We start from the raw sequence: 16,353 nt of genomic DNA, 5'->3' as shown, positions 1-16,353 counted from the left end.
AAAATTTATTAATTTTGGCTTCAAGAGAAAAACAGGTAGCAGTTATAAAAGGTGACTGTGTTGCATGGGACTCTTATGAAATACTACTTTTCCAATACAAGATATCACAATATTTACTGTGTTTCCTTAAACAATAAAGGAATTTAAGATAATTTTTCATAGAAATCATTTGTGTATGTAAAGGATGAACACACACCAGCTTGTCTGTTATTGATATTTACAGTGGTTAAACAATACACAGGCACAAGGACAATCTCTCCAGCTGGAAGCCTGTATTTCACCTCAACACTGCAATGCTCTTTACTCTTTGATAACTGGGATTGAAAATAGAGAAGTGGAAATAGAGCCCTTAGAAAAGATTGCTTTATTCTTTTAACATATTCTCCTCAATAAAGTCAATTTGTTGTTGTTTTTGCTCTTGTTTCTTCCTTGTACCTCCAAAGGACAGAGAAGTAAGAAATGATAACTATGGAAAACTGGACAGCTCAGGTACATGGCAGTGAAGTCTGAATAGTGACAACCTTTTAAGTAAACTTGGTGAGACGTGGGCTTTGTTTTAAACCTTCTGGAAAGTTCAATCCCATTATCTATTTCCATTCAGGGAGATGAAAGAAATTGATCTCATGTGCTGTAAACAGCTGGGTACATCATTGTGGTGAGGAACCCACAGCTCTAAAGGGATGTACCTGAAACAAATCTAAGTGGCTCAGGATATACACAGCTCTTAACGTGTTTTTGCTGTGTTTAGGATGTGCTGTGCCCATGAGAGAGAGGTAGCTCACCCTGGGAGATGATGTAATCTATGTGGGAAGGATGGAGAAAAAAGGACAGACAGTACATACATAGTTATTCCTCCACTGCCCATGTTGACTGTTTTCCTTTCAGGAGTTGTATCAGAAGTGGTTTTGAGAAAGAAAAAAAAATCAGCTGCGTGTGGCAAGTGTATGGAAGTGGTCAATACAAAGCTTGCAGAGAAGAGAGTTGAGGTTGGCACTGGCAAAAGAGCAGGAGATGAGTGCAACTAGAGTTACCCGTGCAGGTACAGATGCCTAAAAGTGAAGATACAGATCCACAAAATAGTAATATGAGGGTCAATTTTAATATGGAAGAAAGGGAACAAAAAGAAAGGGTACAGAAGGAAGGCAACAAGATAAAAATAGCAGGTAAAATAGCATTTGAAGAGTCGGTCTTTTGTGGAGGGAAACTGGTTGATGGATGTAGCCTTCAAGGATAGTATGAACTCACTCCAAAGCACTGGCTGCTTACACAGAGCAAAAAGCTTCAGGATATGGCCTGGACACATATAAGACAGAGTAAAATCTGACAGACCTGAACAGCCACAATCATGGGAATTCTGATAACAGTGCCAAGATAGGGGGAGAAAACAGGGACTTGCTCTAGTAGGATCCCACCAAATTAGGGATTAAACAGTCAGAAACACGAAGGCAGGATAGGGAGTCAGGCCTGTAATGAAAGATAATTTTGCAAGGGGACCATTAGTGAAAATAAGACTCTGAGGATGCAAGATGGTTTAGAGAGGCTATGGAAAATGGATGTAGCCTGAAGACCTTGGATACATCACTAAGAGCTTGCCGGGAAGAGCTTGTATTGCACAACATAGTGTGGCTGGGCCTGATCCAGGATAAGTGTGAAGGGAAGTTGCCATGGACAAGTCAAGAAATGTCTCCAAACCTTTTGTAAAAGCAGCAAACACTTAACATAAGAAAAAAAAATGTTGTCAACCAGTGGTGCCAGACCAGCAAAAGTTTTTATTCTCATGAGAAGATAAGTGATTTCTGACCAAGTTAAACTGCTTTAAGTTACCAATCCTCTATATTGTTCTTTACTTTGATTGTGAGCATTTGCAAAACATATATCTTCATTAGTCTAGTGGCATTTGTTGGAAAATACAGCTTTGTGTTTAGCTAACGACTTAATTAGAAAAGCAGTAGTCAGTTGGCAGTGAATGGTGAGTCTTTATTTAACAGGGAAGCACGGAAATTAGCCATCCATCTGTTTTTTCCTGTTAATTACCTCTAAATATTAAAACTGAATACAGCCTTCAACCTGATTGGTAGTTTGAGTGGTAATAGTGGAGTTCAGATACTAAAAGGAAGACATAGAAGAAATGAAGATGATGCAGCACCTGTGTTTTACAACTTTTGTACATATTGCTGAAGCACTTCTACTTACCTAGGACAGCTGCTGTGGAGGTCATGTTCACCATTTCTGGCCCTTCAGCCATACTTACCACTTTAAATGAGCATCAGTCTTGGCAGCAGAATTAACTGAGGCCTTACTTTTCCACAAGAAACATGACTGCACACCACATAGCAGCAGCAGTGCCAAGCTGTGGGTTTGGTACCACTTGGAGGTTTGTTTTTAGTAGGGGGGTTGGACTAGTTGGCTTCCAGAGATCTCTTCCAACCTAAATTATCCTGTGTGCTGATATGCCCTTAGGAGCAGCAGTCAGAGCTGGCAGCTTATCTAATTTTGTTGGTTTTCCACTCTGAAACACCTTTCACCAGCATTGCCACTCCCACCTCTTCCTTTCTTCTGTCAAAGATCCTTGTGCAGCCCACGGCTGAACCTTAGCCCCAGTGACAGCCCAAGGAAGCTGGTTGGGGTATAGCTTCTGCCTCATCTTAGCTGAGTGCCTTGGGGTGGCTCAGACTGTCTGCTGGGGCAGTCTCGCACATTTACTCTTCCCTTTCTGACCATTACTGCACCTAGGCACCCTTGTAGAAGAGCAGGAAATGACCCAAGAGACACCAAAACCTACTCTCTTCTAGCCACAACTGCTCGTATGTCCTGTCTTCCCTGCCATATTCACCTTGTTTCAGGAAATTATGCCCAATCCTTTTCTTTGATAATCATTTCCACTGAGCTTGCTGAAAGAAAAATAAAATTATTCTGCAGCACTTCTTAACAATACTACATTTTATTTTAATTCCCAGCTACTTTTTTTTCCTTAACAGCATAGGTACTCTGGGGAGCTGCTTTGGAAGCTTTATAGATAGGCAGGATAAGAACACACTTCCCCAGTTTCAATCAACAGTTTCCACCTCCAACAAGCTGCAAAAAGGAAAAACCATATGGGATCTCTGTGCTTCCTCACTAAAAAACATTTTCAGTGACTGAGATTAATTTTTCCCTCTTTTTAGGTATTAATGTTAGCTAGAAAAGATTTCCAGTTGTTTAAGTCAGTGGGGTAAGATCAATCAATACATGGGGTTGTTCACTACAAGGCCCAGGTGAAGTGTGGCACAAGTGAATAATATCATTCCAGAACCGACCAAAATACAAGGCCTGAAGAAATAAGGTTAGTGGCACTAAATGTGTGACCAGTCAAATGTGCCATTAGTTTCACAAGTGTGACACCTGCTAGCTGCATCCTCTCAATTCCCAAACAAACTGCACAGGTGTCTGCCCAATTCTTTAAAGATAAATCTGGAATATTCTATGAAGACAGTCACCTAAATAATTGCTTTGGAATAAAAAATGAGATTAATTTTCAGATGCAATGAACTGAATTTTGCTTTCTGTTTTGGGAGTGTATTCCTGAAGAATACACTGAAGAATAGTTTATTCTGCTTCAGTCCAAAGTGGAAATGGTGGTAATTTTCCTTCTAAGTGGCTGTTACAGAATGCCATTTAAAGTAAAGATTTGTTGTTTAGCTGTCATGACCATGAAGTGTTTATTAATTTTTGAATATGTATTTATGGGGTTCAGTTTATACAGTGCATGACAATTTAGATGTTTGATTCTTAAATGGAAAAAGTATAAAAGTGAATATCGTTGTTTGCTTCTTGAATCATTGATTACAAAAATGTCTTAAACATCAGTATCTAATGGTAATAATATCTCTTTTGTTGTTTCATTTATTAAAAATCTTTTCCTTTGTAGAATAAATTTATTTAAAACCCTTTACCATGAATAACACTAGAGATTAAAAAAACAGCATAATGAATTACAGGCTGAGGATAAGTCAAGCAAATAGGCAAACACAAAAATCTCTTTTATCAAGGGAAATGGTGACAAAGTCAAATTATTTTGCTCAATTTTAAGGCTAGGAGTCATGTCAGCATCATCATCTCACAGTATTTTTATGTATGTTCTCGACACCTGATAAGCTTTCTAAAGGCCAGCTTGAAATCCTCATTGAAGCTCGTGTACAGCAAAGGGTTGATGAGGGAGTTGACATATCCAAGCCAGGTCAAGAAGTCCGCTACTTCTGGAGAGACAGTGCAAATGTGGAGGCCCACAAGCAGTTCCTTGATGAAAAAGGGCAACCAGGACAAAATGAAAGCACCTAAAATCAGCCCCAAAATGCGAGCGGCCTTTCGTTCCCGTGTCGTGGAGATCTGCTGCCGGTCACCAGCCAGGTCCAAGTCATTCTCGAAAGGTGGGATCCTCACAGATGCGTTGATTTTATCAAACTCCGTGGTCGGGTCAGACGTGGAAAAGTCTGAGACGCAGAATGTCTGTGTGAGCTTGCAGCTGGCAAAAGAGTTTTGGCTGTCTGTGCTCCTGTTGCTGAGGTGGCGGCTTGAACCCCGCTTTTGGTAAAGGCTCTTTGCAGCGTGGTAAATTCTATAGTACAGGATCAGGATCAAAGTCAAGGGTATGTAAAATGCCCCAAATGTGGAATAAATAGTGTAGATTACATGATCGTGCTGAATGCGACACTCGCTGGGAATATTGATGCTGTGGTGATTCCTCCAAAACAAAGGGGGCATTGATATGAAAATGGAGATAGCCCACACAGTGACTATCATCAGGCCAGCCCTCTTTGCCGTTCTTTTCCTGGCATATTCGATAGCGTCTGTGATTGCCCAGTACCTGTCCAATGCAATGACACACAGATGAAGGATTGAACATGTGCAACAGGTCATGTCGACGCTAAGCCAGATCTCACAGATGAAGTATCCCAAAGTCCATTTATCTATCATTATGTAAGTGATGCTCAAGGGCATGACGAGAACAGCAACAAGGAGATCTGTCACAGCTAGTGAACATATGAGATAATTTGCCGGCTGGTGGAGCTTCTTGGTTGTGGAGATTGCTGCAATTACAGCAGAATTCAGCAGCATAGTCAAGGTTGTGATTGTGGCCAAGGTCAGGGTAACAAGCATCTTTTCAGTTACTGTTTTTGGCTTTGCAGCCCCACTGGCTTCAGTGGTGCAATTTGTGAAATTCATTTTCTCCTCCAGGATGCAAGAGGGTGCTGCTTCAGGTAATGAAGGGTTGCAGGTTCAGAAGTCATCCATTTAGAGAGATGTTCCAGGTGCAATTTTTTTTTTATAATCCCATATTCAACAAAGCAGCAAAAAGCTTCCAGATTTCCTCCTGTTCATTGTTTTCCTAGAAGATAAAATCACATCTATTAGTCAATCGAGGATAATCCCACCTTTTGGTACAGAGTTCTAAATTTCTAATATTACTATCTCAAATAAAATGTTGGTGTGTTTTTCCTTCTTTTCTTTTCTGTTGCCTTTTCTCCCCCCTTTTCTCTGCATTCATGGTTCTCTTTTTTCCTTCTCCAAAGGGCACTTCGGGCTAGATTTCCTGCTGATGTGAAATGGTTATTCCTTCTTTGGTTTTGGAGATTTTACTTAAAGTGGGAGGTCCCTTCTCACAAACATGTCTGTGATCTTTGTGAATTACTGATACCAGGAGCTAGTCCTTTTCCTGCTTGTTAAAATACATTCCAGCAGATGAAGAGCTGAGGAAATTTGCCTTTTCATTTCAATTGCTGTATGAGTGTTATCAATTACTTCTATGTATCACCTTTGAAAAAGAGCAGCAGAGGTATGCTGGCATTTCACAGTTTTCCATTCTGTTTTTTCATATCCATGTCTGTATTAATATATTTGAAACTGTGCTTAAAGATTTCTCAGCTTACCTTTATCATGCAGGTTTCAAACAATGTTTAAAACTTTATGGAGAATGCTTAGTTTTACACATCACATCAGTGTTGCTAGGAGCTTATATAGTTTTGTCTAATTATTCCTGACATTCTACATAGCTCACTGTGAGCATCTTTAAAGAAGACAGACAAAAAGATTTTGCCATTGCTTTGAGATTTCTATCTAACTGTGCTCCCTGTCAAGGAGCCCAGTGTGATGCAAGGTATGAATATTAATTTAAAAAAACCCCAACGTTTAATGCTGTTTCAGGAGTTCAGATGTCTTTTCTGTACATCCCAAACGCTGATTGAAGCCATTTAGCAGTCCATGAGATGCAACTTGGGATATGCTCTGGGGCTTTGCTTACTCATTTGTAATTTACCTTGCAGAAAGGTTGTAGAAAACTGAAAGTCTGAATCTTTTCCCATGAAAATAAACAGAAAGATTGCCTTAAGATTCTTTTAGTTTTTTGGTATTTCTAATTTTTATAAGTCTTATAAGTAGTTACATAGCAGAAGTAGATTTTAGAAACAGCAGCATATACTCCTTTACCCTTTCCCTTAGCACAACCCTAAACATCCACTGGTCAGATTATGTGACCAATAGATCTGTTCTAGAACAAGCAGCAGTCACAAGTACTGAGGCCATGTTCCTGAGAACACAGCTGCTCTGGGCAGGGCACGTCTCCAGGATGAAGGACCACCGCCTCCCTAAGATCTTGCTTTATGGTGAACTTGCCACTGGCTGCCGCATGAGAGGAGCCCCAAAGAGAAGATACAAGGACTCCCTAAAACAACATCTCAGCCTTGGCCATACTGATCAACATAACTGGTCTACTCTGGCCTCCAATCGGGAGGTCTGGAGACACACCATCTATAACGCTGTGGATGCTTTTGAGAACATTCACAGGATCACTCTGGAGGAGAAAAGACAATGCAGAAAAGAACCGTGCCTTGCAGAATATACCACCTAAGGAGTCTTTCTGTTGTGCCTTTTGCAACCGGACATGCCTATCTCATATTGGCCTTTTTAGCCACCAACAAACGTGGGTAGAGCCCTTCCCAAATCTTCATTCGTGAAGCCCAGCCATGATGTAACCCTATTACCCCATTCCACGCTCCCCATATCAAATATCCCCTGAATTCCATTAGAAATGTTTAGTCTCTTGTCAAGGTAGGCTTACTCTGTTTAGAGAACACTTGTACTCTGGCCTAAACCACAAGATACAGCCAAGAACTGAGTGAATGTGTGCCCTCTGTGCTCCGAGGAAGAGTAGGGGGACAAAGCAGGTGGTCCGAAAAAGACCCCAGCCTCAATTCCCCAGGTATGGACTGGGGGTGGACCGGGGCAAAAGCCAGAGGGTGGGAAAACCTCGGATTGGACAAACAGTGTTATAAATTGTAAGCACCTGAGGCAGAGGCCACATGCGCATCTTGTAACCCCATGCCTTGGAGGCACGAATTAAATCCTTTTCTTATCTCACCTTTAATTAAATTGCTTTGGAGGTTTTTTTCCTCAGCTCCTTTAAGCATCACCTGGCTTCTTTTATCAAAGAGTAAGGAGGCTTCTACACTGGTTGTACAGGCTCCCTCAACAGGCAGGGGGATAAGATAGCGGCTGCCAGAAATACACTTGTCCCCCCTCAAGACAAGTCTTTAGGGCAGATGTTATGAATCATGTCCTGGAAATGCTGATTGTCTCTATTTTGACTACAAGTGGCTCTTCCACAGTTGCATTTAGAATACACGCCAGATTTTTAGATGGCTAAATTTGAGAAACAATAATTAGTGATGATCTGCAAACCATTCTCACTGACACCAGTGGGACTTGGATTAGGCTCTGAGAGAGAGTTTGCACGTGAAAGCTAATAGGGAATTAAGAAATTGAATGAGAAATTATGAATTTAAAGCTAGTCAACTGCTTAGTTCTGTGTACATATGCTCTTATTCAGAATTTGGAGTGCCATCTTCAGAATGAGCTGAATGAGGAACAATCAAAAATAGAAACTTTAGAAAAAACTGCTATTTGTGGATAGGCTCTAGGAAAGCTGACTTGTATTGTTATAGACTCTGGATTAGCAAAATGTGAGTTTTAAATTCTGCCCAAGGAACAGCAGAACCACCTTCCCCCAAGGCAGAATCCACTCTTAAGAAACTGCTTTAAAATACGAATAGCCTTGGAGAAAATATCAAGCCTGCTTATTAAAAAATGAGAAGTCAGATGGAAATCCATCCATCAGTCTTCAGGACTGGAAATGGCAATTTGACTGTTTAGGCCTAAAGCCAAAACTTCAGGTCAAACATTTTCATAAATTGTTCATGGGAGTCTTCTCTGACAAACCAAATCCCGATTTCCTTAGTTTGCACCCTTACTATGTCTGATGCTTTGACCAGAGGATAAGGGTTTTCTCTACCTCCCTGAACTCCTGGAGAACAGACTAGAAGCAATTATAATTAATAAACTTTCCTCAGCATTATCACTTAACGAGTAACCTATCCACAAGCACACTGGTCCAAAGACACCTGAAGACACCGTGGGATTCTCATGTCTTCCACAACCACTTACTGAGCCAGTCCATCCACAGGAGAGCTCGTGATGCTTCTTAATGTAAGCAGCATTTCTTTTTGCTGTTCTTCACTTCTCTAGGGGCTCTGAAGATTCATGGTCCTGGCACATCTCCCCATGCTGTGTGTTCCCCACTATTTTCTCTGCTGAGCACTGTCTATATGCATCTTTAATCCAGTAGGAGCTGAATTGCTGTGGTTCTCCCCCAGGATAGCCTTTCCCACTGATGCATCCCAAGGGAAATCCTTTCTAAGTTCTACCTGTTCTCTGTACCACAAGGATACTCCGAAAAATAAATTCTTTCTTTCCTTAATTAACCTGTCTTTAAACAAACTTAATCAGATCAAGCACCAGGTTTCCTTTAGGACAAAGGATACTGCTGATGAAATGGGGGAGTTTGGTCGTTTAAATCTGCACACTGCTCAGTGGAGCCAGCATTTTTTTTCCTTGGAAAATCACTGCAATAATTGAAGACAGGGAAAAATATAAACAAAACATCACCGTTGCAGAACACCAGTCTACAGGTACCTCAGATCAGGCAAGGCCATCGGTTTATGATCAAAACCCATCACTGGGGAATTAATTCAGTTTTAATTCCCAAGCTCCTAAATCTTCGTTCGTGAAGCCTAGCCATGAATTCCCAAGCTCCTTATAGGAAATGAGCCCTTAGCAATTCAAACAACAAAAATACTACATACGAGAATGGTCTTAAGCCAATATTAAGAAAGCATATTTAAATGCTGAAAAGTCATTTCAGTTTTTAAGGGATGAAGGTTTCTTCTACAGCTTAAGTATGTGCCTCTTGTCATCCCTTACCCACTTCATGAGGATACACACTGGCATTATAACTAGTCAGTTATAATTAGTTGACTGTAGGCTTTGTGGCTCCTTTCACCTGCTCTTCCACCCTTGGCTGCTCCTCTTTCCAGGCCATCCTTATTTCTATATGATCTGATTCCAACTCCTGCCTTACAGAATGCACAGGGTCCCACAGCCCCAGCTGTTCACCTCCCAGCTCACCTCCTGTGCTGGAGCAGCCTCAAGCTCCCTTGACCTGCTGCTGCCAACTCACCCACTACTTCTAGGGGCTCGGCCAGGGCTCTTGTCAAGTCTCCCACAGTGCCTGTGTCCCAGCCTTTCCCTCATTGTCCTTGCTTGTCCAACTGTTATCTCTCTACTTTTGAGTCAAATGGTACCTATGTGGAGTATTTTGGCCCAGAAAATGGGAAGTGATTTACCAGGAGATGTCAACGACTGACCTTGCTTATTAACACAGGGCAGGATTGAAATGCTACTTATCATTAATCTTTAAAAATGCAGATGTGTTTGTGGTCATACCACATGTGTTAACAAGGAGAATCTTACTATCTCTAGCCAAGAATAGCTGGCTTCCAGCATTTCTATCACTTGTGTACAATTGCTATATATAGTATTGCTATCACTATAGTAATTGATTGTGGTTTTCTAAATGACATCTTGGAAGGGACATTAATAACAGTTATTTAAAGTACTCTCATGAAAAGCACTGCCATGTTTATGTTTTGCAGCTGTATTCCTTTAGGCTGTCAGTCATTTCCTTCAGAGAGGATTTTACACACCCAGATTAATTTCCTGCATTTGGTGAGAGAAACTCATCTGGGTTACTCCAAACGGGAATCAATCAATCAGGTTTCATATTAGATGATTATTGTTAATGGCGTTGAGTGCTGTCTAGGAGGAAAAAAGGGGAAAGAGGTTGATTAATTGTCCCTTAAAAGCAACTGGACAATTTTAAGCAGTGAGGCAATGTCCGTGTCTGCTCCTGCCAAAAAATATCTCCCACTTTTCCACAGAGGACCATGGTGTAGCAGCATAATCTGAATTTCTGCTGGACACACTGACTCCCACTCCTCGGCTACTGAACTTTTCACCATTTCATAAGACATGGAATAACATCACTTGCAGAGAACAAGTGGAACTGGCACTGCACGTGTATGTGCAGCACAGGTTAGTTCCTTTACATCCATGGTTCTACACTTCCTTTAAACAATTATGGCACTATACAACTGCTACATCTTTGTCCCCTTGACAGCAATAAACCAATTTGACTTTGTTAAAGTCTGAATTGGTCTGAGAGCTTTACACTTTCAATACTTCCACGACTGTAGCTGCGAAGGACAAGAATCTGTGGCATGATTTGTGAGATAGTTTATGGAAAATATAATTTAGCACATTTATGATAATGCTAATATTTCAAACTATGGAAAGATGCTAAACTTCCAATGCTCTTCCTTATTATCTTGAAGAGGTTGTCTCTTCCAAGTTCATATACAAAGCCTGGAATTCAGGCCTTCACGTCAAATTTATTTTGTAAGATCTTGCAATTTTCTAGATCATCCTGCTTTTGTAAAGTCAACAAATCTTCTTGGGCTTCATGGTTTCTTGGTAGTCAAATGACAGAGCTGAGTTTAACTGAAGATTATAAGTTTCCAAATACTTTGTACTGTTCTCTGGCATCCTAGTGTTGCTTTGGGTTTCTGAGGATCTCAGTGCTGCTGCAGAGGTCATGTTATGGCTGTAGTCTTAGGTGGCTACAATTTATGTAGGAATGGCTGGGGTTTGCAGGTGGTTGAGATGGAGTTATATGGGAAGTGGTTGAAATTCACAGAAAAGTAGAGGGGAGCACTGGGGACATTTTGGGAGCACAGCCTCGTCAGACCCACAGCACCTTAGCTGCTGCAACAATAATTGCATATAAAACTTGTGGGAGTAAGTTAAGCCAGCAGCACCTGCATTCAGTGAATTAGAATCAAAAGGGAGTGTTTTGGCATTGGAGCTGAGAAGGAGTGTGTGAATCAAAACACTGAGTTTGTAAAAAGTCCTGGGAATTCTAGTTAACTAAATGACAACACCAGGTGCTGTATAGCAAAGAACCCTAATAAAGGGGAAACTCAGAAAGAGCTCTGTGGAGAATTCTGAGAACTGAATCATGGTGTGTCCAGCCTCATTTCTTCATCATCTGTAAATCTGAGCTTACTTACATTAACTGTGTCATAAATTCCAGATTTATGACAACCAGGACTGATAAGGAGAAGGTAATTTGGTCAGAGTTGTCTATCTGGAGGAGGCTGAGATGGAGAAAGGGAGGGTCAAAGCTGGTGAAAAGAAGGATGAAAAGTGGAAGAAGGGTAACAAGTCAAAAAGGGAGTAAATGTTGCTCACCCACAGCCAAAATCAGGGCAATAACTCAATCTGTTGTCCAGACCAGAGCACATGAGTCCAACTAGAGATCATGGTTGGGAGGTTTGGGAGGACAAGGGCTTTTTCCCATGCTGGCCGGCATAGGGACCCAGGGGAGAGAAGGATGCAGCACCCTGGTGTTGTTGTTTCAATGCCTCCACCAGGCCTGATGGCTTTGGTAGCTACCCATCACCTCCTCAGGGCAATGAGGTAAGCCCATGTCCTCTTGCCTGTGCAAGAGCAAAACTAAGTGCTCCTGCAGGCCAGCTGTGTGTGTGTGTGTGCAGTAACCCTCATGGCTCTGCTTATTTTCCATTGAAAACTAAATGCTGTCTATGGGGTTGCTAAAATGACAAGCTGTGAAACGGTGCTTAGGCACTGTTATTTCTGCCCCTGGATCTGATCTTCTATTGCTCTCCATTTCTTTTGCTGAAGAGCCCAGGACAAATGCCAGAGTGACCATGATGTTTTAACTCTTTCAACATCATAAGGTGGATCTCTCCTTGTCAGGGAGGCTTAACCTTCCTTCCCAGTGGACACTGCCAGCCTGGAGGATTCCCTTCCCAAGTTAGAAGCCTGAGAGAAAACTGGTGGGAAAGGGGAGGTGCTGCCTCCCAAAAACCCTGGTGCAATCTGATCTGAGTCAATGAAAGACCACAAGCTGGCAGTTTTGCAAAGCGTTTTTTTTGAAAGAAATCCATCCAGGATGGAGGTAAGCTTTTCTGGTGCATATCTTGGCACATGCAAATGAGAAACAATAATTAGTGATGATCTTCAAACCATGTTCCCTCCCACAAGCAGTGGCATAATTATCTTTCACAGATGATTACTCATTTTTATCTACTTCAATATAAAAATTAGTAAATCTTAGGCAGCGAAAGCTCCTAAGATGCTTCTGAGCTGCAATCTGATACAAACTAGGACTCAATGCAGACTTAGTCCTGTTTTAAGTCAGCCATAAATAAAATTCACTGTAGTGGTAAAATATACAGATTTCTAACAAAAAACCTACAGTAGCTGTATATTCTAATTGTAATAATTTGTAATATATAATACTCTAAGTTTATAATAATTTGCTTTAAAGAGACAATCAAATGAAAAAATAAACTCATAAAAAACAAAACTCATAATCACTTCTCATAACACTTTAGCCCCTTAGCACTGTACATTTAAAAAGTCTGTTTTGTTTTATACTACACAAAATACCCATGTGAAGTTCAGCTCATTCCTTGCAGTTCACTTCACTTTACCCTTTTCATGCTGTACTTTAAATCCTGAGATGTTTAACCTATGGACACCAGAAGCTGTATTTTACCATACCATGGAGCCAAGAGACATGGGTAGCTGGACCTTGCTGGATATTTTGGGGTAGAATTTGTAGTACAACCCTACACTGTCAAAACATGTAAGTGCTGCCTTTCCCACCAAGTTGTTGCAAGAAGTCCTTCTTCCTGTGCCTCTTCTTTCTACAGAGGTGCTCTATGGAGATAGAAGCCTTCTTTAACTATAAATCTGTGCCTAACAGTGCAGAAAAGAAAAAGATGTTTTGATTTGTCTCTATTTGTTTTGCAGACTGCATTTGTATAAGTGCTGAAATGAGCTGGCTTGGGTACCAGAAACATTGTTACATTAGCATGGAGTGCTGAATGGGTTAATTCACCCAGCTGAGAAATGGTAGATTCTCAGCTCTGGAGTTCCCAGTCACTGTTACATGAGGTGACTTGAGTTAACCTGATTAAAGTCAGCTGAAGTGCTCTCCCCTGATACGTGCATGACATCTATGCTAAAAGAGCTTGTTTGATTGCCCCTCAGCAGCATGTAGCTGCTCCAGAGTTGTGCTTGTCAGCAGACCTTGTCTTAGTGCAATGGTACTCTTGAGCCCTGGATTTCATAATTTATAGACAGCCAGACCCGGGAGACATGTAACCTACACACTTAACCTCTCATCTTGAAAGAAAAATACAGTCTGCAAGTGTTACTGACCCTTGCAACCTTCATGCTTAACTGTCACTCTCACATAGAGACATTATTGTCTGATTAATTTTTTTTTTTTTAGAAAACCTGTGGTTAAGACTGTCTTCCTTGAACTTCATATTTCTAAATGTTTTTCACTACTAAAGAAGACCTTTTCGTTGTGTTATTGGTTCTATCTGTCTTTGTACAAGCATCTTTACAAGATGCCAGGTTACCAACATTCCCTCTCCTCTGTTTTTATCTAAATTTTTAAAGCTTTTAAATTTTTTTTTAACCTGTATTGTTTTATAAAATTGACTATGGCAGTGATCCCTGCTATGGATGTTTTCCATAACAGAACCATAAAAATTTCAAAGACCTGGTGACAGACTCAAATCTCTTGCTATGGAACATGTGATTATCCCAAGGGAAGACATTTGCCCTGGGTTTTGTGCTGCTGCAATACCCACTGCTGCTTTTGGCTTGGCTGTTTTGCTCTGCACTTCCCTTTTGTCTTACTGAATGGTTCAGCAAGGCATGAACACAGGTACAAAACAAAAGAGAGCTGATGATGAGTATTGGCGGGTCCTGGGGCCCTTCATAATCCTTCCTCCTACAGCTCAACCTTCATTCAGACTATTTATTCATTGACTGTATGACTAAGACCTGCAATCAGGTAAAATACAGGTGGGAGGACAGCTTGGATAATGAGATACCCTATCAGACATCGGCAGCTAAGCTGCAAGATTGCTCTCTATAATTTGTAAGAGGGAAGGGCAGAGAAGTGTGCCATTTTCAGCACTTACAGCCCTCCTTGCAAGAGCAACAACTGGGATGATGCTTCACTGATGGGTAGTCCAGGGGCAGCTGTTCATGAAGCTGGTCAGTAAGGTTTAACCGTAAAATGAAGGCACACAACGTATGAATGAGCAGGCAAGTCCATCCCCAAAACCTACAGTTCTTCTGGCAGCCACATCACTCAGTCTGCCAGGCAGCAGCCAAGATGCAGATCCATCCATAACAAGTCCAAGAAATATTTTCCCAAAGCAAAATAAACTAGAGTCACATTTGCCTTAAAGCTAAAACAAAATGATAGTAAATGACTCTAGAGGCCATGCTGTCACAACAATGGAAGGCTGGCGCTGAAGAGATCCCTTGTTTCTTAGCTGGGAATAGCATATACACAATCTTAGTGTTTGAAGGAAATAGAGAAGCACACAACAAAGTGCTGGAGGACTTTGAAAGAGAGGAGTTTGCTGTTATCTTTTGAAAAAAAATAAAACCTCTTACTTTAAAATCTAGATTCAGCAACAAAATGTTTCAGTGTCCCCTTGGTCACTAAAAGTTTAATTTCTCAAGTAAGAAATCTATGTTTCCCCTTTTGAATGGACTTACAAAAAGAAAATCCATTATTCAAACTCATTTTGACTAATGTTTACTCTTTTTAAAAAAAATTCTAGACTTCCTTAGGTTGCAGTTACATGGAGAAGGGAAGAACTAACCATAGAGGTCCAGAAACTGTGATTTTTTTAAATAACATGAGCTATTTTGAAGGTTAGTATCCTCTGAAATAATAATGTTTTGTTTGTTTTGTAACTAGAAACAAAACTGTCTTGTGATTCTCCTCCCATGGTCTTTTAGAACAGAAATCATGCAGGACCTGTAAAATTGTTTCAAACAAAGAACTGTTCATTAGAAAGAAATCTGTTTCATTTGCTAACTCTTAAAGCACCTACTTCACTGGAAGATCTTAAATTCCTCTGAAGTCGACTACGTCTAATATAACTAGACAAAGTGTTTGTGGGAAGAGTTGGGTTTTCTCCCCAGCTGGCAACCCTTATTTTTACTGTCTTTGAGCTGAAGATCCCAACCCAGTTTGCAAGCCTAACACTTCACATACTGCACACAGGCCCTGTGGGAGGCACAGTCCAGTTCCTCACTTATTAACACCTCAGAGGAGAAAAATGCAGTTTGTGGGTGGGAGACTGTGTAAAGACAATGGGATTGACTTGTCCTGCAGTTCCTGATGCCCGAATGCAGAGTTGGCTCTAGAAATTCAACAGCGCTGTAGCCTGCAGATGAACTGGGCTTATTATCTCTAAGCACATGCCTGAAATCCTACCTAATCTTCACTGTTTTATGGCTTAAAGAAAATCTAAATGTTTCTAAAAGTGCGCCTTGTAGGGAAGACTCGTTCCCTGTGTTGAACAGTTATTACCTACCCACCTTTCCTGTGTCACCTGTGGTTTTAAAGGCCTCTGTTTTCATCAGTTTGACCCTCAATCTTCTCTTTCTAATTGAAGAGCCCGAGCACTCATTCCTCATATTGATCAACTGTGCTGTTGTTCCTCATGCAGAGGAAAAAGCCTCTGTATGTACAGTTGCTGCATTATTAAAGATGCTTAGGTCACTTAAGTCCCTGAAACTCTGGCCTATAAAATCCCTACTCTTGTATAAAGATGGTGAAACATTAGCTCCTGGGTGCATATATCCTTTCTGAATATAGGTATGAGACTTCTAAACTAATTAGCTGCTTTAGTTTTTCTTTCTGAGGAGTTTCTCAGGCTTTGAGCCCAGCCACATAGCACAGCATGAGTGACAGGGTCAGGAAACTACTGGCAGAAACCTAATACATCATAGTCTGTTATAGTTTTGTTACTTTGCATTTAAACCACTAACTAGAAAAGGAAGCATCTGCCTTTCAAG

The 16,353-nt window shown here is 40.9% G+C and overlaps 1 protein-coding gene across 5 annotated transcripts in view; it reads right to left on the bottom strand.

Annotated features, from left to right (window-relative positions):
* Positions 1 to 1,837: 1,837 nt before the first annotated feature.
* The window catches only part of HTR1E (5-hydroxytryptamine receptor 1E), a 36,921-nt gene continuing 22,405 nt past the window's right edge, over positions 1,838 to 16,353 (bottom strand). For all 5 annotated transcript variants that reach the window (XM_027645096.1, XM_027645100.1, XM_027645101.1 and 2 more), the window contains one exon: positions 1,838 to 5,365. In XM_027645096.1, the coding sequence (XP_027500897.1) occupies positions 4,108 to 5,202 (1,095 nt within the window). In that variant the 5' untranslated portion in view covers positions 5,203 to 5,365 and the 3' untranslated portion in view covers positions 1,838 to 4,107. The remainder of the gene's footprint in view (positions 5,366 to 16,353) is intronic.

The sequence above is a fragment of the Corapipo altera genome, unplaced genomic scaffold (genome assembly GCF_003945725.1).
Source record: "Corapipo altera isolate COAL_440 unplaced genomic scaffold, ASM394572v1 2, whole genome shotgun sequence".
Lineage (NCBI taxonomy): Eukaryota > Metazoa > Chordata > Aves > Passeriformes > Pipridae > Corapipo > Corapipo altera.
Note: the sequence above shows the minus strand (reverse complement) of the source record. Positions and strands in the feature narration are given on the sequence as shown.